General features: G+C 47.9%; 1 protein-coding gene across 10 annotated transcripts in view; it reads left to right on the top strand.

The window, feature by feature from the left end:
* The window catches only part of PRKAG2 (protein kinase AMP-activated non-catalytic subunit gamma 2), a 256,416-nt gene that overhangs the window by 162,217 nt on the left and 67,517 nt on the right, over nucleotides 1-26,682 (top strand). For all 10 annotated transcript variants that reach the window (XM_048213065.2, XM_044392289.3, XM_048213061.2 and 7 more), the window contains one exon: nucleotides 1,221-1,438. In XM_048213065.2, the coding sequence (XP_048069022.1) occupies nucleotides 1,221-1,438 (218 nt within the window). The remainder of the gene's footprint in view (nucleotides 1-1,220; nucleotides 1,439-26,682) is intronic.

Below are 26,682 nucleotides of genomic sequence, written 5' to 3'. Positions count from 1 at the left end.
GTGCTCCCTTCTCTCGCCTCGCCTGTTGGGTGGTGAGCGTCTCCGGGCACCTTCCCCTCACCAGGGCAGCGATGGCTGCTGTGGGGACCCAAAAGGCCAACCCAGAACCCCCGCCCCAAAGACAGATGGGGGATCTTGTTGGGGACAGGAGACTTAAATACTTTTGCATTTGGTTTCAGTGTTAAATAGAGTGTTGTGACCTTGTAATATGCAGTACGGGTGAGATGTGCTCACGAGTCCAGGGCAGGCGTCCCAGGGCTGGAGAGTCAGGAGAAAGGGGTTGGTTGAATGGACTCCCAAGGAATAGGAGCTTCCTCCAGGGAGCGAAGATGGAAGCAGAGAAGGGAACACACTGTGAGGAGACGGGTCTGGAATTCAGGACAGAGTAGCACCGCAGGGGAGGTCCAGGCTTATGTCTCTTCGGCTGACGCGTCTCTGTCTGGGTCGGAAGGAGCGAGTAGCAAGCAGGTAGCCCTTGGTACTGACATCTTTGCTTTGACTGGCATGGTTTAAAAATTTTAAATACCAAATTTAAAATAAAAAGTTTACTTAGTTTTCCATAAATGTGAGACACCAGACCCGAATCCAGATTCGGCTTCTCTTGGAAAACAAATCAGTAGCCAGCAACTTGACTATGTGAGTTTTCTAGAGCTGCCGTAACAAAGTGCGTCACGCTGGGTGGCATTAAACAATTCAGAGCTCTGAAACCAAGGTGTCAGCCGGGCTGTCCTCCCTCTGAGGCCCTGGAAAGCGTCCTTCCTCACTGCTGGCTCCGGACGGTCGCCGGCTGCGCTTGGAGCTCCTTGGCCTGGAGCTGCATGACCTCAGTCTCCAGCTCCGTGTGACACGGCTTCTCCTCTGAGTGTGTGTCTAGGTCTCCATGTCTTCTCCTCTTATGAGGACGCTGGTCTCGTTGGGTTAAGAGCCAAGCCGACTCCAGTGTGACCTCATTTTAACTTGATGACATCGGCAAAGACCCTATTTCCAAATCTTCACAGGGCAGGGGGTTAAGACTGTCACACAGCTATTTGGGGGACACGATGCAGAAATACATACATACATACATACATACATACATAAAATCTCGTCCCCAACATTCAGAATTTAATAATGCAGATTTTTGCCATTTGCAATTTTTGGTGCTAAGAAATGGAAGAACATTCTCAGCCTTCCTCTGCCTCCTCCAGACTTCTGACAGCGCTCTGTGGCCTCCTCCACAGCTTCCGGCCTCTCGTCCTCTCCGTCAACACCCACCCAGGTGACCAAGCAGCACACCTTTCCGCTCGAATCCTACAAGCACGAGCCTGAGCGACTGGAAAATCGCATCTACGCCTCGTCTTCCCCTCCGGACACAGGCCAGAGGTACTGCCCGTCCTCCTTCCAGAGCGTGGCCAGGCCTCCAGCAGCATCGCCGACACACTATGCTTCCCCCAGAACCGTAAGTCTGGCCTCCTCCTGGGGCCCCAGGCCTCCAGGCCTCGGGAGGGGGGCGCCGAAGCCGAGGCTGTGCACCCCTCATGCGTTGGGTCTATTTTATCATGAGTCCCGGGCCAAGAAAGAGACGCTGAGGGTGCAGCGGGCAAACAGCAACTGAACAGAAAGTGGTAACATCTGGAACCTGACCAGAAAGTGTGTGTTGCCTCAGCCTCTTTTAAGAAGGTCATTAAAAGCTTTATTTGAATTTATCTGGATTGGGATCCTAGAGAAAAAAGTGATAGGCAAAGCAAAAAAAGAAACTGAAGTTTTATTTTGGAGTTTCAAGATTTCCAGCTTGACGTCATTTGAGCTGGGAAGCATTCTAGAAAAGGTGAGCCTTTCCGAGTGCAGCGGTGTGGTGAGCCGGGCGTCCGTGCCCCCGCGGGTCAGTGACCCCCGTGACCCCCGAGGGTCAGTGAGTGCGGACGGAGGAAGGTGGTTGAGCGACGGGACCACGCCTGCCGCACAGTGGGCCTGAGGCTTGGAGATGCTCTCCATCCCTGCCTGGTTCCGATGGGGAGCATGGGTCCTCAGTGTTCTCCCTGTGCCCGGTGAGGACATAAGAACCGTGTCCCTGAAGTCTGTGTGGATGGGACTGGGGGGTTCGGTGGCTGTAGTGGTTCCCTGGGGCTGCTGGAACAAGGTGGCATGAACTGGGGGGCCTAATAAACCAGAAGCTACTGCCTCATAGTTCCGGAGGCTAGAGGTCTGAAGTCCTGGTTTGGACAGGACCGTGCTCCCTGCAGAATCTCTAGGGAGGCTCCTTCCCTGGCTCTTTCAGCTTCTGGGAGCCCCAGGTGTTCCTTGGCTGTGGCAGCATCACACCAGTCTCCACCTCTGTCCTCACGTGGCCGTGGTCCCTGTGTCTGTGTGTATCCATGATGTCCTCTTCTTATAAGGACACCACTCATGTTGGATTAGGGCCCACCCTGCTGCAGTGTCACCTCGTCTTCACTTGATCACATCCGCAGAGACCTTATTTCCAAACAAGGTCACATTCACAGGCATCAGAGGCTAAGACGTCACTGTAGCTTTTGGGGGGGACGCTGTCCAACCATAACATTGTTGCCTTTGGAGAGAAGGAAGGTGTGTTTGTCGTGCAGAGAACACACCATCGCCGTTCTCCTTGTTCGTTCCGCGACTGCTCTATGAGATGTAGGTTTCAGAGTGTTGTTTGAGGTGCTGAGGGATCGAATGCAAGGCGTTGTTTCTGCCTTCAAGGGCTTCCCGTCCTACCGGACACGGAGTAACCCTCAGATGAAAGAGTTAAGTCAAAGCAGAAAGGAGGTTGGGTGGGGTGGAGAGTCCACTCTAGAGGAGGTGGGGAAGAGAAGTACTGTGGTGTGATGAGGGCCGCTGAGGCCCCAGTGCAACTTGGTGAACTGAGCCTTGCATAAGCTGTGGGGTTTGACTGGGGGGAGAGGTGAAGGGAAGGCCTTCCAGAGAAGGGAAGTAGCCATGACTTGGTGGAAATGAGAGAAGATCTAGAAAGCTCTCCTGGGCACTTCACAAAGAGACTTGGCCATAGAGATAACGGAACAAAAAAAGAATCCAAAAAGGGAACGGTGAGGTGACCCAGATTGTCAAAAGCAGGAAGCCACTACTCCCCTAGGGCTAGAGGGGCAGCGAGAGGTGGTGGGGTTACCAGAGCCCATCCGATGGGACTAGAACCCTGTGTGTCTGCCCGGCAGAAGCTGGAACCACAGAGGAGAAGCAGCCGCCGGCCAGAGATGCCCTTTGACGCAGAGGATAGAAATCCTGGCGTCTGGGCCTTTTCCTCCCTCCAGCCTTGGGTCAAACCTACCCAGAAGCCTGTGGGCTAGGAGATCTGGGGCACAAGGGGCCCGGGTGGGCTGGGAGCAGGGGGGAGGACTGAAGAGGGAGGTTGAGATGAGATGTAAAAGTCTCAAAATATTGGCTTCTTCTCATTGATTAGTGATATTGATAGAATAACCCCATTTAGGAAGAGAAAGCAGTTATTTGGGGTTTAGATCACTGGAAGTGATGCTGACAGACACAAGGCTGGTCCACGATTGCAGAAGTTTGCTGCCGGCCTTCCCTAGTTTAAATAAAAGAGAAGCCAGAGAGTGCTCTCGGTCCAATGTCAGCTTTTCCCTCTGACAACAATGACTGGGAAGTGGTGTTCTTAGCTGTTTAACCCTCGCACAACTCAGAAGCCCATGGCTGAGGCCGACAAGCATGAGTCCTTCCGGGACTTCCGAGGCGGTCCTGGGGCCACCTCAGCCGTACCCCACACTCAGCTGTGGACATGCCACGTGCCCTGGCCAGGGCCCGCGATCCCACACACACCGCTGACAGCGAGTGTGGCATCTCAGTGACATCTCAGCAACCATCCACATGTCCTGAGGGGAGAGCCGAGATGTGGTCATTCCATACAATGGGATCTTACTCAGCCTTAACAAGGAGGGACATCCTGACACCTGCTACAACATGGATGGTCCTTGGGGACATGATGCTGAGTGAAATAAGCCAGTCACACAAGGACAACTCCTGTGTGATTCCACGTGTCTGAGGTTCCCAGAGTAGTCAGACTCACAGACACAGAAAATAGAAGGTGGGCCCAGGGGCTGGACAGGGAGGACTGGGGAGCCATCATTCAATGGGGAAGAGTTTCAGTTTAGGAAGATGAAAAAGTTCTGAAGATGATGGGGGTGATGGGAGACAATGGTGCAAATGTACTCAATACCACTGAATCATACTCTTAAAAATGGTTAAATGGTAAATTTTATATTATGTATATTTTACTACAATTTTTTTAAAAAAATTTTTTACTACCATTAAAAAAAATTTTTTTTTTTAAAGTGATCCAGGCAAGGCTACAATGTTTATATAACTTGGAGCTTCAGAAAATCTGGGTGATCACCAGAGGCTCCTCACTTCTGCTCTGCAATGATACATTTCAAAATCGGAAAACAACATCCCCTCTGGCTCCCTGACATTAGACAGGCCCAATCCCATTGGTCAGCTTTATCACCGGAGGTGTCTGGGGGCCCCTGTCACAGCCTCTGCAGCCATCATTGGGCTGCCTCTGTCCTGCTTTGCAGCAGGGCTGGTGGTCATTTCAAGTTCATACAAAGTGCACTCCTTTGTCATTGGACTATGTTGAACATCTTCAAGTTATGTGCTAAGTTCCTTAAGAGCTTGGCTGATTTCATGAATTTGGCAGCCAGCATAATCTTCACTGGAGAAATGTGATTGCTTCAAGACTTCTGTCAGCCTGAAAATATTTAGATACGATTTGTCTCTGCCCTTTGGGACAAAAAGATGCTCTCTGTAAACATTGACCCCAAAGATCACTTTTATAAAATGGATTCCCATGAGTCTTATTCTAAAATTGGAATGGGGATAAAGGTCTTTAGTTCGTCTTTGGTAGAAAGTACTCATTTTATCATGTATTCGCTCAGCAAAGACTTACTAAGCCACTGCTATGTGTCAGAAACTGCTCAGAAAGGGCAGATGGGTGAGAAACGTGTGAGGAAGAGACATGTTTATCCAATTCACCACTTGATTAATGGTGCATTCTGCATGGGAGGGCTTCAAGAAATAGCTAATAACTAGTTGGACAAAGGACAGAGATTTGTCCATCTGGGGATGCAGGCAGGGAAATGATTACAACAAAGCTTTATGGAACCTGTATTGTTATACTGGGAGAAAATACCCCGTCCAGTCTGAGTGGAAGAGCCAATCCCAGAGGAAGGAAGTGGACTTTTTTTCCAGCAGAGAAAAATAATCAGCTTTGCATTTTAGTGTGTTCTGTCTGGATGGGTTTGGAAACACGATTGGATCTGAGCAGGACCGGAGCTCACATGAGACCCAGTGTGAAATTATCTGGGCCTGACGGTGGAATGGAGCGGACCAGGGTTAAGAAGTAAAGAACTATTTAAGGGGTTGAATTGAGGGGTGCCTGGGTGGCTCAGTCGGTGAAGCATCTGCCTTCGGCTCAGATCATGATCTCAGGGTCCTGGGATCGAGTCCCGCATCAGGCTCCCCGCTCAGCAGGGAGCCTGCTTCTCCCTCTCCCTCTGCTGCTCCCCCTGCTTGTGCTGTCTCTGTCTCTGTCTCTCTCTCTCTGTCAAATAAATAAATAAAATCTTAAAAAAAAAAAGCAGTTGAATTGAGAAGAATTTGGAATGCAGTGATTGATGAGTTGAGGGGGAAAGAGAAGAATCAAGGATGATTCCAGAAGTTTTGCCTTAGGAAAGTAGATGAATGGTAGTTGTATTTGCTGGGATAGGGAACAGGGGAGGAAGAGGAGCAGGCTGTGGATGTGTGCATGCGCGCACGTGAGCACGTATGGGGCGTGCATGTGTGCACAGGCACCCACACGTGTATGTGTGCGTTCAGGTGCTGGTGGTGTAGTAAGTGCACGTGGAACATTCAGGAGGACTATCTAAAGGGCAGTTGGGTATGTGCATCTGGGGCTAGAAATTAAGATTGAAAATCATCAGGATATGAATGGTAATTTATGCCAGGATTGTAGATGAAATAATCCAGAAAAAATGTATGGTAGGTCAGAAGAGAGTCAGAAAAACATGGACATTAAGGCACAAATAAAGGAAAAGGATTCTGGATTGCCTTGAGATTAAGCAGAAAACCAGGCAAACACAGTATCACAAAGGCAAAAGGAACGTGTTTCATTGTGTCTCACGCATTTGGGGGGAGTGACCAGTGACGTCAAAGGCAGTAGAGTGGCCTGCAAAGTAAGGACCAAGGTCGGCCCTGATAACATTGGCAGGAATACTGTGGTCAAGTGCAGAAGCCATGGAATGTGGGCTTGAACGGTGGAGAGTAAAGAGGTGGAGATCTCGAGTACAGATTGCTCGAGAATCCTGACTTTGAAGGGGAGGAGATGGGGCTGTCGCTATTAGAATGGAGGTGATGGTTTCTTCCTATAAATGGGAATAGGTTTAAACACCAATCAGGACAAGGTTAGTGGGAAGGAAGCAGTAAAAGACCAAAGGGAAAAGGCGAGCCTTACATTCTGCTCTTGTCAAGGCAATGGGTGAGATTCCTTGGGTGGCGGGAGGTGTTTGTCTGGGACCAGTGGAAGAATTCTTTGCCGTTGCACTGAGGACTTGACGTGAGGGTACTGGAGGTTCGGTACTTTTCTGGTTCTCTTTCCATAGCAGGCATTCCCGTGCTCCTCCCCTTTTCCTTCTAGGAATTTCACTCTTGACCTGTGTCTTGGGTCAGAGTCCTTAGAAGCAGAGTCTGAGACGGGGTTTGGGCTGCAAGTTTGTTGATTGATTACAGAGTGCTCAGAATAAACCTGTAGGTGCAAGGGGAGGAAAGAAGGAAGGCGAGTATGTGGTTTGGGATGAGACGTAGCCTCAGCCTGACGACAGGGGAGCTATGGAGTGGAACCTGCACCAGAATTTGCCCTGCCTGGAGGCAAGGAAGCTGGCCTTTTTACCCTCACACCAAGCAGCCGTTAGTTTGGGGATGCCCCAGGCCGAGGGAAATGCACCTCCAGCTGGAATGGCACCTGTCACCCAAGGGCAATCCTGGAAGAAGGCTGCAGATCCGAGCCGTCAGCCGCAGCCCCTGAGCCAGTGACAGGGAACCCAAGGCATCAGCTGAGGCCCAGGGTCTCTTCTCTTGCTTGGTTGGTTCCTGTATCCAACAGGACTGGGTACCAGACCCGTTCTTCTGTTGCCACATAACAAACCTCCCCAAAACTTAAGACAGCAACCGTTTATTTAGCTCACAATCCTGCAGGCTGTCAGTTCGGGCTGTGCATTCTTCTGGTCTTGGCTGGGCTTACTCACACGTCTGTGGTCACTTACCAGGTTACTTGGCGGCTGGTCGGCTCAGAGTGGCCCCAGCTGGAATGTCTCACCTCTGCTCCGTGTGGTCTCTCCTCCCCCAGCAGAGGCTGTCCCAGACCTGTTCTTATGACAGTGGCACGATTCCAGGAGGCACAGAGGCAAGTCTTCCTGAGGCCTAGGCTCAGAACTGGTACTCTAACTCCTACCTGAGGTACATTCTCTTTCCTCTCCCCTTGAAGCCAGCTTGGATTTTCCCTTGCTTTGGCCAACGCATGAAGCAGAAGTGACAAAGTCCCGCTGCAGAGAGCATGGATAAAGCACGCCTTATCACTTGATTTCAACAGCCGGGTCTGTAGTTGAACACAACATACTGGAGTCTAGAGGTTGATTTATCTCTATGTGAGGAGTTTAATTTAGATGCTTAACGCTTTTGAGAGTAATTCCCTGAAAAGGTGGCTGCCGCAGTTCGTGTTCCCTGAGAAGCAGACTCTAGACAGAAATTAACGTGCAGGGTGTTCATTAGGAAGCATTCTGAGGATCAGTGCCTGAGGGAGAAAAGAAGGAGGGAGGCGCGTCTGAGGGAGAGGCTGCGAGGCAGTCCTGTCTCTACAAGGTCCAGACCCCCAGGGAGCACTAAAACTGGGGCAGTCCCCCAGACTTGTCCCAAGTTGGGGCAAAGGTGCCAGGCCTTTCTACCCTTGCATCGGCCAGTCATTAGATGGCAGCTGTCCTGAAGGGGGTTAAGTGTGGCCAATGCAACTCTCCTCAGCCAAGGGCAGTGCTGGCTCAGAGTTCAGGGCCATCGCTTGGCAGATTCCCAATAGCCGGCGGGGGGGGGGGGGGGGGGGGGCGGGATCTGAGTGGTACATCACAACCTCTAATCATGGGCTTAGTCTCTACTTTATTTTTTCAATTTATGACTCCAAAATCCTGACAGGTGAAAAAAAGGGGTATTGTATTTCTTCTTATGATGTATTTAGTATGTAACTAAACTGAAGAAAATGGTTCAGGATGGTTGGTTGGGGATGAATGAAAAGTTTTCATTAGGCCCAGGGCAAGAGGAACTAAGGCCCCAGCCAACACCCATCACCAGCTCCCTGGCTGTGGGAGTGAGCCACCGTGGACGTGAATCCTCCAGCCCCAGTCGAGTCTTCAGATGAGACTGCAGCCCCAGCCAATACCAGAGATCCAGGACCACCCATCTGTGAAGTGCTCATGAATTCCTGACCACAGAAACCATAAGAAATAATGTATTATTCTGCTTTGTCTACTATAACAAAATGCCACAGACTAGGGGGCTTAACAGAAATTCACTTCTCAGGGTGCCTGGGTGGCTCAGTTGGTTAAGTATCTGCCTTCAGCTCAGGCCATGATCTTGGGGTCCTGGGATCAAGCCCCACATGGGGCTTTCTGCCCAGTGGGGAGTCTGCTCCTCCCTATCCCTCTGGCACTCCTCCTGCTTGTGCTTGCTCTCCCCCTGCCCAATAAATAAATATTTTTTAAAAAGAAAGAAATTCATTTCTCACAGTTCTGGAGATCAGAAATCTAGGATCAGGGTGTTGACAGGATCCAGAGGCCTCCTCAGCTGCAGATGCCACCTTCCCGCTGTGTCCTCATGCGTTCTTTCCTCTGTGCACACACATCCCTGGTGTCTCTTCCTCCTCTTATGAGGACACCAGTCCTATTGGACTAGGGCCCCATCCTATGACCTCACTTAACCTTAGTAACTTCCTTAAAGGCACCTCCCCTAATACAGTCACACTGGGCGTTAAGGGCTTCAGCCTATGAATTTGGAGGGAAGGACACAATCCAGTCCCTCATAGATAATAAATTACTATTACTCTCTTAAGCCACTGAGTTTTGGGGTGATCTGTTAGATATCAAAAGATAACTAATACCTGTTTTATCATGTATATGGGGAGATAATAAACTCAGAAGTTTGGGGTTCTTTTAAAAAATTGACTGTCTTGCCACTGAATCAATCTCCAAGATCCCTGGTTTTCTAGTATGAATATTTGGAAGGAAGTCACCAACCAGTCTTTCAAGACTATTATTTGGAATAGTTCCCTTTGTTATTTTTTAAGATAGGAAAGCACTCTAGAAATCTAAAAATATTTCAAATCACTTGACACTAAGGAATAGATAAGATTTTATAGGCACTGTTTTGTTCTTATATTCCCATCTACCACTTTAAATATCAAATTACAACCTAATAAGGTCTTGGTGTTAAGACCATCTGTCCAGAAATGGCAAACTAACAGTTCCATTGTCCGTTACTCACAACAGATTAGATATTTTAAAAATAGTTTGGGAAAAATTCACATTGGGTCGAGGAGTAGGAGCGCCGGCGAGAACTGATTCATAACGGGATTGGTTATCGTGAAAGTTGTTGCTTACACAAGTGTTGCCAGTGTGTTGAAGAGGCAGGCAGGGAATATCTACTCTCCAGCTGTCAAAAGAAGGTATTATAATTGGCATCCTTCCTGGGTCCCTGCACTGGTAGAATCGTGACTCCGTGAGCAGAGAGAAGGTAGAGCTCGAATAAGAGAGATGTACTTGGCTGAGCGCTTGGCCTGTTTTTCTGAGCTTGGCCTGGGTCTTTGGGATTCTTATTTATTCTGTTCCCCAGGGTAGCTGAGCTCCAGGAAAGGACGTTGAATCTTTCCACCTCAATATTTCTTTAATTTGACAATGGCCTACCTCTGTCACCTCCCCAGGGACCCATGAGGGAAATGACTCATTGCATGGTTGTTTCCTAAGATGCCATCATTTGCCTGGCAGCAGACTAGGCATGGAGGGCTCAGGGACAGTTGAGATCATTTCTGCCTCAAGAGTCTCAGCAAGAGCAGGTCCTGTGGAGCCAGGACCCGGGGCTAAAGCAACTGAGGAGTTAGCCTCCAACTCTTCCCTTCTAGGCCGCCACCTAGCAGATGGGGGATATGCACTGGCATCACGGTGATCACGGGGGCACAAGTGTACATTCCCCAGAGTGAGTTAGTTTGCTGTCTTGGTTGACAGAGCCAACCCTTCTGTTGGTGAAATGTGCCATCATGACAACAGCTGCTTTAGGATTCATCTTGAACTTTTCCACCCAAAAGGAGCAACCCTGGACAAGGCAATGGTTAAAATATTGGTGTCCCGTGGAGTTGGGATGCTCACGGGAGCGGGGTGATCTACAGATAGCACCTCTGCTGGGAGGAGGAATACATTGCAATTAGCTTTTTCCATCTCGTGGGCCGGCATTGTCAAGGACATCACCTAACTATGCAACAGGCCTTGACTAACGCATTTCTTGTTGGAGAAACCATCTTGATCACGGCTCTCTATAAGCTCAGGGCAGAAGCCAGCCTTCCAGGGACCACTAGGTGGGTGTGTGGTGATGGAGGGTAGACAGAGGCAGCTTTATCATGAAGTTTGGAGTGAAGAGGAGCCATGAGTGAGGGCCAGGGCTGGCAGGGAGCCAGAGGGCATCGCTCTCAAAGATGGGCATGGCCTGAGCGTGTGAACGTGCTGATGGCGGGAGGTACACGTTCCAGAACCTCCCACCCTCTGTACCCACTCCTTTGTCCTCCAAAGAATCAGGCTTCACGTGAGGATCAAAGGAGAGCATGTGTGTAAGCTTCCCGAAGCTCCACTGCTAGCAAACACTGAAGTCGAGTCTTGAAGCAAGGAAGCAGGGCTCCAAAGCCCATGTTCATGGTGTGATTTCCTCTAGAGAAGTCCAGGCTTCTCAGCCCACCCATCGCACACTGATGTAGCAGCTCAGCTCACATATGCCTAATTCAAGGGCTGGCCTCCCGGCCAAACCTGGCCCGTCATCTCTTTCTGTAATTCAACTTCGGTTAATACACAGCCACGCCCATTCTTTATGCATCGTCTCTGGCTGCTGTCACGCTGCCCCAGCAGAGGTGAGGAGTTGCAACAGAGACCAGATGGCCTGCAAAACGCAAAATATTTATCATCTGGCCTTTTTTCAGGAAGAAAACTTGCCAGCCCCTGCCTAATCTGTGCCATAGCCTCCCTTTCCTGCATCTCATTAATTAATAGGATGTCCCACGCAACGTGCCAGGGTGAGACTAGTCCCCAGAAAGGCAAGAGGCCCGCAGTAGAGCCCGACCCACTGAGGGCGCAGCGCCAGTTCCCCGGGAGCACGCGAGGGAAGTTAGCCACCGGGCCTGCCCGCCAAGGCCCAGCAGTCGGGCTGCCCATAAAGTCAGCAAACTGGCAGGTAGTCCTATAGAGTTGGGACCGGCGGGTCTGCACTCTCCTTACCCTCAGTGCATTATGATGTCATATGGTCTGCTTTTGGACTGGATTAAGGAGATGTGGGGTAATATAAATTTAAGGTGGAAGGGCCCTTATTCATCCCCTTACTCTCCTTGAGTGAGGAAAGGATGCAGATTTGACGTAAATAGCACAAACGGGCCTCACGAAGTCCTCATTGCCTACCCTGGCAGTGGTTCTGAGGAACGAATTGGTCAGCTGTGCATTTTTTTCCCAAAGATTTTATTTATTTATTTGAGAGAGAGAGAGCACGAGCTGGGGGAGGCACGGGGTGGGGGGGAGAGGGAGGGAGAGGGAGGGAGAGATCTCTCAAGCGGATTCCACACTGAGCACAGAGTCGAATGCAGGACTCGATCTCATGACCTTGAGATCATGACCTGAGCCGAAACCAAAAGTCGGAGGCTTCACCGACTGTGCCACCCAGGTGCCCCACAGCCATGCGTTTTAATAGAAGGATTGCTCAAGTGACAGGCTAGAGGCCAGGGGAAGCGTCCAGAAGACTAAGCAAGCAGACCCGTAAAGAAAGGACGACAGTAGTCCAGTGAAACACAACAAAGGGCTGAATTAAGGCCACAGGAGTGAAGACTTAGAGGAAGGGGTTAATTATGAAGGTGTGTAGCAGATAAAATCGGCTGGCCTGGGTGAGAGCCAGGGACGTGGCTTGTGGGAGGAGGGCTGCAGGTGACTCTCCAGTTTCTGGCATGAAAGGTTGGATGGCAGTGTCCTTAATTAGGAGGGGAAGTAGATCTTGGGATGAAAGTTAAGCTCTATTTGCGTCATACTTTCTTTGATTCTTTTGGGACATCAAATGGAGGCATCCAGGGGCCTGGATGTGTAAGTCTGCTTGGAGCAGCAGAGGTTCGAAAAATGATTCTCTTTGTCTCTTTTATGGGCCATGCGTCAAATCAAAGAAATCAAGACTTCGAACACTTTACCTCTATAGCTACTGGTGCAGCGAAGAAAGCAAGCAGAATGTCATTCTAATGAGGGACACTTCTTACCAACACAGTTGTATGAAAATGCATTTGGGGGCCTGGACGTTAGATGGTGGAAAAATTACTGTATGTGCTCGTGCATTCTAGACGGGCTTGTCTTGATTTGCATTTAGATGGGAATTCCTTCAGGTCAGGACCAGGATTGTCCTCTAAGCCACGGCACTTGGAAAAGCATTAACTTTGGGTGATGAAGTGTCGTTGGTACAACAGTGACACAGACCCTAACACCAGTATTAACAGTGTTGCTGAATGGCTCCATAGAAATTAGCCGCTGGAATGGTGGAAAAGTTTAGAACAAGCGTCCTCCGGCGTCTCCCTGAGACCGCAGGGAGTAACCTGTTAATGAGTGACTACCCAAACTCCCAGCCGTGGTCAACCCACTTCAGCGGGCGGTGTGTTGTACCACGTCTTCCCCGCTATTTCTGAGGCTGAGCGCAGAACCCTAAAGCACTGTTGTGTGGAGTCCTGAGTACGAAGGACATCTGCTCACCATGACCACGATTAGAGGTGGTTCGGGAACAACCCTCTAAGGAACTACACAGAGAAAATGCCAGTATGATCTCTATGCGTCGGCCAACGAGTTCCTCTTCACACACTGTATCAAAAGCAGATTAAAAGCCCATTGCTTATCATGTGTTATTCGCAAATTGGTAGGACTACTCAATTATCTTGGCTTAGTCTGATTATGCCGTTCCACTGGCCGTCTTTGTGTTTAATTTTTAAAATTAGGTACATCTGGAGAAGTCTTCAATTAGCTCTTTTAAAAACAGCATTCCTGGGGCGCCTGGGTGGCTCAGTCGTTAAGCGTCTGCCTTCGGCTCAGGTCATGATCCCAGGGTCCTGGAATCGAGCCCCGCATCGGGCTCCCTGCTCATCGGGGAGCCTGCCTCTCACTCTGCCTCTGCCGCTCCCCCTGCTCATGTTCTCTCTCTCTGACAAATAAATAAATAACATATTTTTTTAGAAAATAGCATCCCTCTGGGATGAGGGAGTCCTGGAGACTGGTGGCAGCACAACCATGTCCATGTACTTCACACAACTGACCCGGGTGCTTAAAAATGGTCAAGAAGGTAAATTTTATGTTATTTTACCACAGTTAGAAAATTTTTGAATAATAACGTTCTTCTGATTATAAAAAGAAAAGCATAAAGAGAATAAAAACTGCACAATTCTGCCATGCCGAGACAGTTCAACCGTGCTGGGCTGTATTCTGCTTGGCCTTTGCTGTGCACTCGGTCGCAGCCATAGCCGTGCACACGTGACAAACATAAGCCCGAGCGCTCCGCTGATGTTACAATCAGGCCCCTGTCTTCAGTTTACATCGTTCAGTTGGCAGGAGGATGTCATTTTTAAAGATCTCGTTTTCATAAAATTTGGTGGTCACACAATATTAAATACTACTTTATACTATTCAAATTATGAAGCAGACCGCTGGGTCTAACCCAGTAAACGATAAATATTACATGTAGCCCGGAGAGCACGTTTAACATACCCCAAGCCCTTGGGGCATCTGGGTGGCTCAGTCGGTTAAGCATCTGCCTTTGGCTCAGGTCATGATCTCAGGGTCCCGGGATCAAGCTCCGCGTCGGGTTCCCTGCAGGGAGCCTGATTCTCCCTCTCCCTCTGCCAGCTGCTCCCTATGCTTGTGCTCGCTCGCTCTCTCTCTCTCTCTCTGTCAAATAAATAAAATAAAATCTTAAAAAAGAAAAGAAAAAAAGAAAGTTACAAAAAAAAACATATAAACATACCCAAAGCTGTCAGACAGAGATCGTAGTGGTATTTGGATAAAAGATAGTACAATTTAATGAGGCTTATTCACTAGCGGTCATATTCTTTTAAGAAACCGAGTATACAACACTTCAGTACTGGGGAGCCTCGGGGGTCCCGGAGCTGTTTGCCTGCTGGCCGGGGACTCAGCTGCCACTTTGAGGAGTCAGGTGAGCAGGTGAAAGAAAGGAACACGTTTTCCTGTTCTTAAGAGCTGTCCTTGTTCCTGGACTTGATTCTGGCCTTTCACTTTTATCGTGTCTGGCAATTGAGGATTGGTTTGGGGGGAGGATCCCCAAGTACACGTTTACGTGCTCACTACCCATATTTGAAGATGCTAGAATTGGGATGTAATATCAATATAGTTTATTCTTTTCCAAGATGTGAGAATGATTGCAGAAATAATTTTCCACTAGTGGGAAAAATATACTTATTCATTCAGGATTTTTCCTAGTATGCCCCCCAAGAGGCTGCGTATAGCACTGCATGCTGAACTAATGAAAGAATTTGTCTTCAAAATAGAGACCTGGTGTTAGTGGCTCAAGAAACAGTCTGCGATCCTTCCTGCTCTCGGGACACATGTCCATAGACGGGGCTGTGTTATCGCTCTGCCTGCCCACTTAATCTTACAAATGGGCAATTAAAGAAAATGTCTCTTTCCCACTGGTCATAAACCGTAGACTGCATTTGACTTATGCGTTGGGTTTGCATGTGTCTGCAGTGACTGGGCAAGGGTCCTCATGTTAAGGTATCTGTGTGATATGAGAAGAAAAGCCATAAAGTCAACATAAAAACTCCTCCGTTCCCTGTTTATAAGATGGTAAAAGCAAGATTAAAGGGCCTTTAGAGCCAGGAGCTCCAAGGACTTAGAGCGTCGCCAGCATTTAGCTCTCTGGCCTGACTTTCACGGGAGGGGGTGTACGTGCTCCCCTCAACAAAGCAAAGTCATATTTTTTATTTTTTCTGAGAACTAGGAGGCCGAAACCGAAGTAGAGCGCGGGATACGTTGCCTAGATAAAATAAACACAAGTAATAAAAGGTCTATTCAAAACAAAAATATGAAGAGACTGCCTTTTAAGTAAGCCACCGAGACCGAATGTGAGAAGATCGAGTTGTATTCACAAATATGTTTCATTAAATAGTTCAGTGCACAGAATAAGGTCAGATTTTATTTCCGTTCCAACAGCACTGGCCCAGGTCAGTTTGGGTCGAGCTGGTTGCTGCGTCACCAGAGTCCCCCCAACGCTTAGAGAGTCGAGCAGGATCTTACACCGCTCAATATGGCACCGGAATTTCTGTAGCCGCCCGTGATACCTCATTCTGTTCTCCAGTTTGCATTACGTTCTGAATTGACTCAGAAGACCGTCAGCCAGTCATTAGGAGATCCCGTGCCTCATTTCCGGTTTGGTCCTTAACACAAATGCAGCGCAGTTGAAATAATATAAACCAGCTCCTTAGTCATCCGCGTCAGAGATAACCTTGGTGGATGATGACCACTCACTGTTCTAGACGCTTCGTGATGCTGGTTGTAGGTTAGTTAAAATCATCCTATAACACGTTCCTCCTTTGTGTGATAACCCTATTTCATAGTGTTCCTGCATGTGTTCTCAGCCCGATATTCAATTAGATAAAGCACATTGGTGGCAAATAATTTATGAGATTGTTGTTTTCAGGGACGCCTGGGTGGCTCCGTCGGTGAAGTGTCTGCCGTCGGCTCAGGTCATGATCCCAGGGTCCTAGGATCGAGTCCTGCATCGGGCTCCTTGCTCAGCAGGGAACCTGCCACTCCCCATGCTCGTGCGTGTTCTCTCTCTCTCTCTGACAAATAACTAGAAGGTTTTTTTCAAAATGTCATTTTTCAGTCTTAAAATGATCTTCAGTGGATTGTCGCATAGGATGACGATAGGTGCTCTGGGATCTGTGGAACAAATTTATCCACCATTCTTCGAATATAATATAGTTTATTATTCCTTCTTTAAAATAATAAGCATCGGGCGCATTGATTTCTTACAGCAAATGCAGGTTCTTTGACTTCCCGTCCTCACAACACAATGCAGTCACTCTCTCCTGCCTGGTTTGCAGATTATGAAATTAGGGATGCAGTCGAAACCCACTTGTTGATGCCTGTTAGGGGCCAAGCATACACGATCCCAGCCAGATCTCCGCCAGCTCTGCAAAGCGGTATTATCCTCTCCATTATGCGGGTTACCAATCAAGACGTAGAAAATTAAGTCATCGGCTTGAGACTTTGCGACTCATAACTAGTGGAGACACGGTGCCCATGGAGACCTACCTTTGGGACCCATTACCGAGCAGCAGACCCCACGTTACGAGCAGCGTTCACTCACTGGCAACCAGCCAGAGGGGACAACGCCACACCGGCACGAGCCTCGGAGAGGGATGTGCTGGACACACAGAGTGTGGCAGAGCTGGACTCGCAACCGGGACTGCTGCAGGCAGAAGGACATGAGCTTTGAGGTCAAATACACCTTATTCTCATCCACACAACTTGCTTTCTTCATTTTTTTCTATGCTTTGGGCACCGGTTTTGACTTTGACATCAGTCTTAGAAATCTTACATGAGAGAAGTAACACCTGATGAATATACCCTTTTGAGATTTTTTTGCCCATACTTGGCTTCTGGATTCTGTGGTGTTACTCACATCAAAGCTCTTGCCCGATACAACCAGGTCACCTCCCCTTCCTTTTTTTTTTAATCTTTGTTTTTTGTTTTGTTTTGTTTTTTTTAAGTAGACTCCACACCCAACGTGGGGCTTGAACTCATGACCCTGAGATCAAGAGTCAAATGCTCTACCCACTGAGCCAGCCAGGAGCCCCAAGTCACCTCCCCTTCCTAAGGCAGGAAACTACAATGAAAGAGAAGGCGGATGCTAGCCTGATTCACACATGCTGTCCAAGACATGGCGTCCCCTTCCTCAGATCCTTAGTCATGGATCCTAGCTGACGAGGATCTGTGCTTGGCCAAGTGTATTGCTGGACTAAGATCCTTGCCTGTGAACTAAGCTGTGTTTTTTCACACGGTTGTGAGGCATATCGCGTATTGTCATCTGTTCTAAACTTTTAGTTATTTCTAGTTTCTCTTGACTCATCAGACAACGCATGTACTTCTCCGTGGCCATGATAAATAAGGATGTGCTTAACATTTTTTTTAGCTTATCCGCAAAAGTGCAGCACAATATGGTGCTACTCGGGCTTTCGGATGAGATTGAGCTTTCAGTCATCAGAGTTTATTCACTGATAAAACCCCAGGGTTTAAAAAGCATATCACCCTTGGCCAAATTGCTGTTAATCAGATTTATGAAACTGGGTTTGTCTGTCTGTCGCCATAATCACAGAGAACTAGCTGGCTGGATTTTCGCCAAATTGGGATAGTGTGTTCGAGATGGTGTGACTCGAAGTCGAGGCTATGTGGGCGTATGATAATAATGTCTTGAGCTCTGTAAATGTGGTGTACGTGCTTTATGTGTAATTAACTCACATACCCCTCAGAGCCCTACGAGGTAGGTCCTGTGTGACCCCCACTGTGCAGATGAGGACACCGAGGCACAGCCAGCTCCACAGGCGTGTGGCCTATGCAGTCGCCCTGCGCTTACAAGGGCCCCTTCCTGCTTTAAAGCTCTCTCTGCTGTCATCTTGAAATTCTTCATTTTTTGAGCAAGGGGCCCCGTGTTTTCGTTTTGCTCTTGTCCTGCCAAGCGGGGCAGCCCGTGCTAGAGATCCATACCACGGGCGAGTGAGAGAGCCAGGATTAGGCCCAGGCGCTCTGCTCCAGAACCCGAACTCCTTGCCCATGCTGACGTGCCTCTCAGAGAATATGTTCTAGTCCAAGAGGGGCCGCCTTGCTATGACAGCTGTGGGTCTCTCCTGCGGAGAGCTACTTTGCACACCGTCTATTCAAAGTGATGCGTGTTTGGGTGCAGCTGTGGGGAGAGGTCACTGAAGATGCCTCATGACTCCTAGGAGGCATCAGCTAGGCTCTAATGGGTCCTTTTAAAGAAGAACCCGGGGAGAGCGATGCCTGGTGGCGTGCTCATGGGCCTCGTGCCTCCCAAATGGTGGTGCAAGGCTGCCCGGAGACCGGCACTCTGATTTCTCTTACTTTGGCCCCTTTACGAGTATTAAGACTGTTGCTGTTCTTTTCTGAAGAATGCCCATGGAAACAACACAGAAGGAGAAAAATAAAAATATAATTACTGGTTTACCTGTTTTCTGAGTAGTCCTGATAATTCAGACAACTCTCCTCAGGTGCAATTTGGGAATAATTCCATTTTCACGAGTGAATTCACAACAGCAGGACCAGATCTGGACTTTCTTGACGCTTCTCCTCCTCCTCCCATTTGTCTGCATTTCCTGCCTCTGGCACCCTCGCCGATGTCAGACCGAGGATGAAGTTTGGGAGAAAAATGGCAAGTCTCAGCAACCTGCCCCACTGCGGATCCCTCAAGTGGATTGCTCGTCCCTCAACTCCGGGTAACTGCTCTGCTTTGAAAATCTAAACGGCTGCACGTCTCTGAGCCTCCTTGGCGCCCTGTTCTCCGGGCCGCTCCTGAGCCTGTGTCACCCCATTTGTGAAAAGCCTTCACTACCAATCCAACAGCGGACACCGGGACACAGGGACACCGTGACCAGTTGCTGGTGTCGGCTCCGGGAGGGAGAGGGGAGGGACAATCCCGACCTGCTGGGGATCATGACACTCTTTTAAAATACATTTTGTCATTGATTGTGTTAAAAAAAAAAAAAAAAAAAAAAAAGCTCCCAACACTATTTTAGGGCCACTCCAGGAAAACAATGCGAATTTTCAAGTTGCATTCTTTTTAGGAGAGTTCTAAAACTGCGGAGAACTGAGACTATGCCACAGGTTTTAAAAGCCAGGCAATAACAAGGTGCTGGCGAAGGCCTTCGATAAACAAGCCTGGAGCCTCAAGAATCTTTAGAGTGATATTTATAGCCACACTGCACGGCTTTTGTGATGCTGTCGACAGTCCTTTATTGGCTTTCCTTTGCTTCCATAAAGACTTCATTGCTATATTTAAAGGCTTCTTTTGATGAATGCCTCTATTTTTAATTATTGCTCTTCTTGAAAAACTCACTTTCAAATGAAATGGGAGCGTGGGGACTCTGGCTCGAAGGCACCGGTTATCTCTGAAGACGAGGCTGCCGGTTTGCTTGCAAGTTAATACACAGAAATCCCAGATACTTGCCCTCACAAGAAGAGTACTTGCTCATGGAGGATAGGTTCCAAAAATAGAGATTAAGTAAAAGCCTCGACGCGGACTAATGAGCCCCCCGGCATCCCTGCCTGGCTCCCAAAATGTTGGCAGCCGGCTTTTCTCACGAGCAGCCAGCCACGCAGACAAGGAGGATTTCTCTTTAGATAAAAGATCTGCAGACCCTGAAACCTTCAGCTTGTCACTTCCATTTCACTGTGGCGGAGCCCACCGTCCCCGACGCCCATCCGCACGTGCAGACCTCCCAACCTAGCTTCTTAGGGCTTTCCTATTAAATATGCAGCCAAAGAAAACTCTCTATTATGAAAGACAGAGATAAATGCAAACAGAAAAAAAGAAAGTCTGAGAAAGCAAAAAAGGGAGCACAGGACATTGCAGCCATGAAGTAAAGCAGGAGGCTCCAAAAATGAAAAGGGGTTATTCCAAGACCCAGAGTTCTGGGAAAGGAAAACGGTGCAACCAGGTACACGTATATATCCATACACGCATGCCCTGGAAGGCAAAATTGAGCTTATCTCCTGGAAAGTAAACCCAAAGGCAAAGACAAAATTGAATTAAAGAAGGAGGGAAGGAAGGAAGGAAGGAAGGAAGGAAGGAAGGAAGGAAGGAAGGACGGAAGGAAGGAAGGCATCAGTCCAGGAGGCTCAGCCTCTCGATCCTACGATCCTACGAGTCCAGAGAGGAAGAACAAGGAAAAGAGGAGAAGAATCAGAGGAGAACAAGTGAAGGACATGAGTCCCAGATTGATGCCCAGCACAAAACAAAAAGAAAGAGGGAAAAGAAAAAAGACCTACACCAAGACACAGCGTCATGAAATTTCAAACCAGCAGGGATAAAGAAATGAGTTAAAGCTTCCAGAGAGGAGATGAAAACAGATTTTACTTAAAAGGAGGGAGAGATTGGGATTCAGAACAGCAGAAGCTAAAAGGCCACGAATGGGGCAGGGCTTTCAAAATGGAGGGCAGATGATTTCAAAGTTGGGACTTTGGCAGGATGTGAAATTGAGAGCCATTCTCCGGCATCCAAGGTCTCAAATAAATCACCCCCCCCCCCATGTACCTTTCCTGGGGAAGTTCCTGGAACATCTGGTCCCTCACAATAAGGGCAGAAATTAAGACCCAGGCATCAGGAAAGATGCCCACACTGATGGGGGAGGGAGAGGCCGTGGGACCACCATGTGGTGGGTCCGGAGGCCTCCTGGGCCTCGAAAGCTGGGACAACAGCTCCCAAGGAAAGAACAAGACCCGTAGATAACCTTACGTGTCTGATCACACCGAGAGACGAGTGCCGGCTTTGGCCGAGTTTGGGGATGATTTCGTGATAGACACGCAGAAAATCTAGCTCCCAGAAAATATTAAATCACGTAGAAAGGAAGGTGGATCGTAGCACAGGAAGCAGCTTGGCTCCGAGGTGCACAATATTTGCAGAGTCACGACAATGTTAAACCTTGAATGTTGACACAACACCAAAGGCGGGTAACTGCATGTGGACGGTGGGAGCAGGAGTGGTGGGGGGTGCAGCTGAGTGGTCACCTTGACCTTCTGCACAGGAAGTAAGGCTGAGGACATTCAGACCTGTTGTCTGGCACTATGAGTTCGCGGGGTCAACACCACCGTAGCTGAAAATGCCTTGTTCTTTCAAACACATACAATGAAAAGCATTTAGGCAAAAGGCTAATGCCTTTTTTTTTTTTCAACATGCAAACTTCATAGTAGTTTGAAAAAAATGATGTGTGATGTGAGTGGGATAAAAAGGACGGGACTCGTTGGTTCGTAAAAGGTGCTGTGAATTTGGACGGTAGCTGTGCCGGGCGCTACTGTGATGATTAAGAGTTTCTCTTTCAATAATCAAAGTGACTGTCCCAGTAAAAATAGAAAGAAACGCCTGCCTAACACAGCCCAAGGCCATTAACTCCGGAGAAGAGGATGAGACTATCTCCTTTAATTTTCAGGAGTGCGGGAGTTAGTTCAGAGGGGTAGGTCCGGCTGCCGTGCAGTCAGTCTGCTGTTCTCGAACGTATAGGTCTTAGGACCCTTTTCCACTTGTGATTAGTGAGGACCCGGTGGGCTTTTATTTGTGTGGGTCTCATCGATTGACATTTACCATATTAAAAATTAAAACTGAGGGCACGTGGGTAGCTCAGGTCTGCCTTTGGCTCAGGTCATGATCCCAAGGTCCTGGGATCAAGTCCCACATCGGGCTCCCTGCTCAGCAGGGAGTCTGCTTCTCCCTGTCCCTCTGCCCCTCCTCCCTGCTCATGTGTGCTCTCTCTCTCTCAAATAAATAAATAAAATCTTTGAAAAACAATTAAAACTAAGAAGTTTGAAAATATGTATTAGTTTATCTAAAAGACCAATAATAAACTCATGACATATTAGCATGGACAGATTTTTATTCAAAAAAATTGGAAGACTGGCATTGCTTCACATGATTGCAAATCTTTTCCAGCCCTGGGTGAAAGGCCAGTAGGACTCTCCTGTCTGCTTCTGCATTCATTCTGTTGCCATATATATACTGTTTGAGATGAAATGCATGAAGAAATTTCAGCCTCAAACAGATATACGGTTGGAAAAGAGAGGAGTATTTTATTTTATTTTTTAAGTAATTTTTATTTGTTTATTTGAGAGAGAACACGAGCAGGGTGAGGGGCAGAGGGAAAAGTCGATTCCCCCCTGAGCAGGAAGCCCAGTGCGGGGCCCGATCCCAGGACTCCAGAATCATGACCTGAGTCAAAGGCAGACGCCCAACCAACTGAGCCACCCAGGTGCCCCAAGAGAGGAGTATTTTAATAGCCTCTTCAGAAAATTGTGGACGGTCTTCTGGACAAGTAGTAGTTTCTTAAAAGTTTAGTTGCAATGTGGAATCTGAAGCCATGTTAATAAATCTTCACAGCCTACGTAACAGAATCTATTCTATTACGTTAAAGTCTATCCGTCTCTCCTGCACTGAGTGGATCTTTACCCCATGCATGATTTTGTAATATCATGCATTGGTCATTTGGAAAATCCTGGGTCACTGACTAATGCAGATCTTCCAAATGTCAACCCATTTCATTACACAGTATCAAAAAGCAAAATCACCTTTATTAATAACACCACCGATCTCCTTCTGAGAAGTCTCTAAGTATTGGGAAGCTGCCAAGCTCATGATGACAGACACAGCTTTTCCAATTCTAACTTTTGCTTGAAAACTCAAATTGCATCGTTGGCAACAAATATGGTCAGTTGTTTGCCTTGAAGTGACAGGCTCCCTTTGTTCATTTTAGAAAAAATGTCTGCCAAACACCCAAGTCTGAGAAACCACAGTTTGTCAGTTTTTCAATGTCTCATTGAAAAGGCCACTCAACCACACGCGTGCTTTTCCTCAAGAACACCACCGTGTTGCAGCTTGCAGCAGGGGGACTCTAGGTCTACCTCTCGTATCTTCACACAGAATATTAAAAGGACATGTATTGAAGGGTTGGCGTTTAATAAAATAAATTTTAAAAAATTTTAAGAGAGGGAGAGAGGCGGGGTGGGCAGGGCCACAGCGAGAGGGAGAGAGAATCTGAAGGAGGTTCCACGCCCAGCGCAGGGCCCGACACGGGCCTCGATCTCCCGACCCTGAGATCATGACCTGAGCTGAAATCGAGAGTGGGACACTTCACCGACTGAGCCACCCAGATGACCCTAAAATGAATACATTTTTACTGCGCCCTCAAGGATGCTCTTGAGTGAAACTGGCGTATTTCCCCCACAGTGGAAAGTTACTGTCGTTTGCCGCCAGCTCAGTGTGAGATGAGGTTCTGGAGTTTTCCAGGGCACAGACATGGATGGGGCACAGGCAGTAGGGAAACAGCAGATACTGCCTTCGTGTTATCATGAGACATTTTGACCTTGTAGACTCCCTGGAAAGGTTGCAGGGACAAACCCCCCCCAAGGTATCCTCTGACCCCACTTTGAGAACCACTCACGTAACTTGGAGGTGTTTCGCTGCTGTTTCAAGGCGTTGCTGTGACCTGTACATCTCTCAGGATACCGCTGACAGAGACAGAGACGGAAGAGTTTCATAGGATTTATGACCATATCCTTGTCCCCTGTTTGGTCCTAATCTTAACATGCAAGCCGTTCCTGGAGGGAAGGGTTCTTAACCACCCACGGTTCAGCAGGAAAATAATAAGCCATTACCATTTTTCTTTAAAATTTTTCATGTTTGAAAAACAGGAAAAACACTAAGTCACCTTTATTCTTTGCCACTCCCATATTTGTGTGTGTGTGTGTGCGTGTGTGTGTGTGCGTGCGTGTGTGTGTGCGTGTGACATGTGTTTCCTCCCAGATATGTAGACTGTATACCTGAATATACCTTTAAAAAGTGCCAACTGACATGTCCAAAGAGTTTGGTCCAGACTCATTTTTCACTCTCTTACTTGTGCCTTAAAAATGAATGAGTTGAAAGCATCGTTCCCTCAGGCAGAACTTAGTCCTTATAGACACCGGCTACTCTGTGGTGAAGAGAAACTTGATCATGTTTAGTGACAAACACCACTTCCTGTGACTCATGTCCCACACATATGACTAAATCTTCCAACCCAGGGTTCATCGGGAGTTATACATCATCTGCCTTTATTATCCACTTTATGACCAAAAACTACAATAAGAAAAAATCTTGACCCACTACTCCTAGGCGTGGACATATAATTAAGACAGCTTTCTTGAAACAGTGATTCTTCTCAAGGCAAATTGGTGTTTCTATATTTCATTTTAAACCAAGCTACTCCTGGCCCATTAAACTATTTTCATTACCCATGAATGGGTCACACTCTGCAGCTTTTGAACCACTGGTTTAGACTTGGTTTCTTACTGGCTGGATTTCGCATTCCACTTGTAGCAGATGTGCTCGTGCTGAGTGACGAGGGGCCACATCTTGTCAAATGCAAGTGTCTCTTCTCTTTCCGTCTCTTGACTTTTCTTGCTTCCTTGAGAGGACCCTGTCTCCTCATGAGGATTGTTGCCAACCTTGGAGTTCTGGCTCTCGGTGCTGACTTCTCTTATTCTCCTAAAGCAGTTTTCCCCACGGATAGGATGAATACCGCTAGGGTGTGCAAGATGATTTTAGGTGGTATAAAGATGAACATTTTAATAGCTACACATTTGTGTATCTGGAAAAAAAGATATATCTAGAACACCCATACCTACGATTTCCTGGAATTGTTGCCTGACGACTAATTTTTTTAAAGTCAATTTTGAATAATTGTACAGGTTGCATGGAGATATGACAAAATGGCACCTGACTGGAGTTTGGGAAGCCCAGCTGATGAATCCAGGCCCTGTCATTTTCACCCAACACAGCACACACCACCCTCTCCACTCACATACTCATGGTGACCCTAGTTACCTACCAAAGGTACTTCTTGGATGGCCAATCAACATTGGAAAGTTGGTGGGTTTATCCCGGCATTTCTCCTTTCCTTTTACCTCAAATTGGCTCATCCTGTCAATTTTCCCCAATATCTTAGTCTCTTCTATTTATTTCCTGGAGATCCACTGAAATATCAAGTAAGTCCAAACTCTTTTTTTTTTTTTATCTCTGCGATACTTCTCGCTTGTTTGATTTTTACATTCATTGTAAAAACATCATAAACATTCTTGCTGGTTTCAGGTGCTCCCATATCCATCACTTTCCACTTGACACTGGCATTAAGATCTTTTGATATTGTCCAAACAGTCTGAGAAGATTACATTCGCCCCTCTCGCCCTACCACATGAAATCTCATTCCATTGCCTTGGCTCCCAGGGGTCTCCACTGATCTGTCCTTAATTTCTCTATAAGAACACTATGCCATTCACCTGCTGTGTCCTGCAAGTGTCTTCAGCTTTAGAGCTTTTCCTCTGCTGTGACCACCGCCTGCAGTGCTCTCCCCCCTCACTTCCTTCCGGTCTGCCTCAGGAAGAGGCAGCCTTACCTAAAGGAAGCCTTACATCTCAACGCGTTCCTTAGCATTTGCATACACTCTGCTGTTGCTAGAGTTGGTGGGTTTGGGATGTGTGTGTGTGTTTTCTCTTTACTTAAACTGCTTTGTAAATTTTTTTAAGATTTATTTATTTTTGAGAGAGAGAGAGCTTGTGCACAAGATGGGGGAGGGGCGGAGAGAGAGAGAGAGAGCAGGGGTAGGGGGTTGGCGCAGGGGCAGAGGCAGAGGGGGAGAGGGAATCTCAAGCAGACTCCCTGCTGAGTGTAGAGCCCAATGAGGGGCTCAGTCTCACGACCCTGAGATCATGACCTGAGCCAAAATCAAGAGTCGGACACTTAACCGACTGAGCCACCAAGGCACCCCTGCTTTGTAAGTTTTGACAGAAATACAGTTTTCACAATTAGGCTAAAACCTCCACCCAATTAGCATATCACCTCCTGAGAGCAGGGCCTAGATCTGATAAAATTCCCAAACATCATGTAGGACGTTTTTGGCTGTAAAGTAACAGAAAACTGCGAGTCATGGTGGCTTGAAGGACATCTGTTGCCTCATGGTACAGCTACAGAAGTAGGACAGGCCCAGGCAGGGCGGGATGCAGGCCTGCTCAGTGACCTTACCAACGACCCAAGCTCTTTCTCGGCCCTGGCTGCAGCTGAAGGCGGGTCCTCGGTAGCAGTCAGGGCCACATGCTCTCTGTGGCAAGAATGCAGGGGACAGGGTCGTGCGTGCCTGCATGCGGACGCCAGCTCTCTTCAGCCGTAAGCCCTTCCCTGTACTCCTGGACAGTAAGAAAGATTGTCACCATCGTGACTCATGTAACGAAAGGGTGTACATTGCGACAAAATTAGGGGCTTATCCTAGGAAAGAAGGCGGTAGAAGAATGGATGCCATGTAGGCAACCAGCCGGACCCAGTACAACGTAGTACAATGTGCCACACTCTGAGGGGTACACAGTGCTAGTACCGGGTATGCAGCTGAGTTTAAAGTGGGGGCGAGATGTGCACATATGTGCATGTCCATATACACACATGTGTTCTTACTTATGTAATTCATCCCTAATTACATAACAGCATTCATACATAATTCATAATCACATATATAACATCCTGTAGAGTATGAGAAATACTATCTTTTCTTTTTTTTTAAGATTTTATTTATTTGACAGTGACAGC

The sequence above is a fragment of the Ursus arctos genome, unplaced genomic scaffold (assembly GCF_023065955.2).
Source record: "Ursus arctos isolate Adak ecotype North America unplaced genomic scaffold, UrsArc2.0 scaffold_3, whole genome shotgun sequence".
Lineage (NCBI taxonomy): Eukaryota > Metazoa > Chordata > Mammalia > Carnivora > Ursidae > Ursus > Ursus arctos.
The sequence above is the reverse complement of the archived record's forward strand: the minus strand, read 5'-3'. Positions and strand labels throughout refer to the sequence as shown.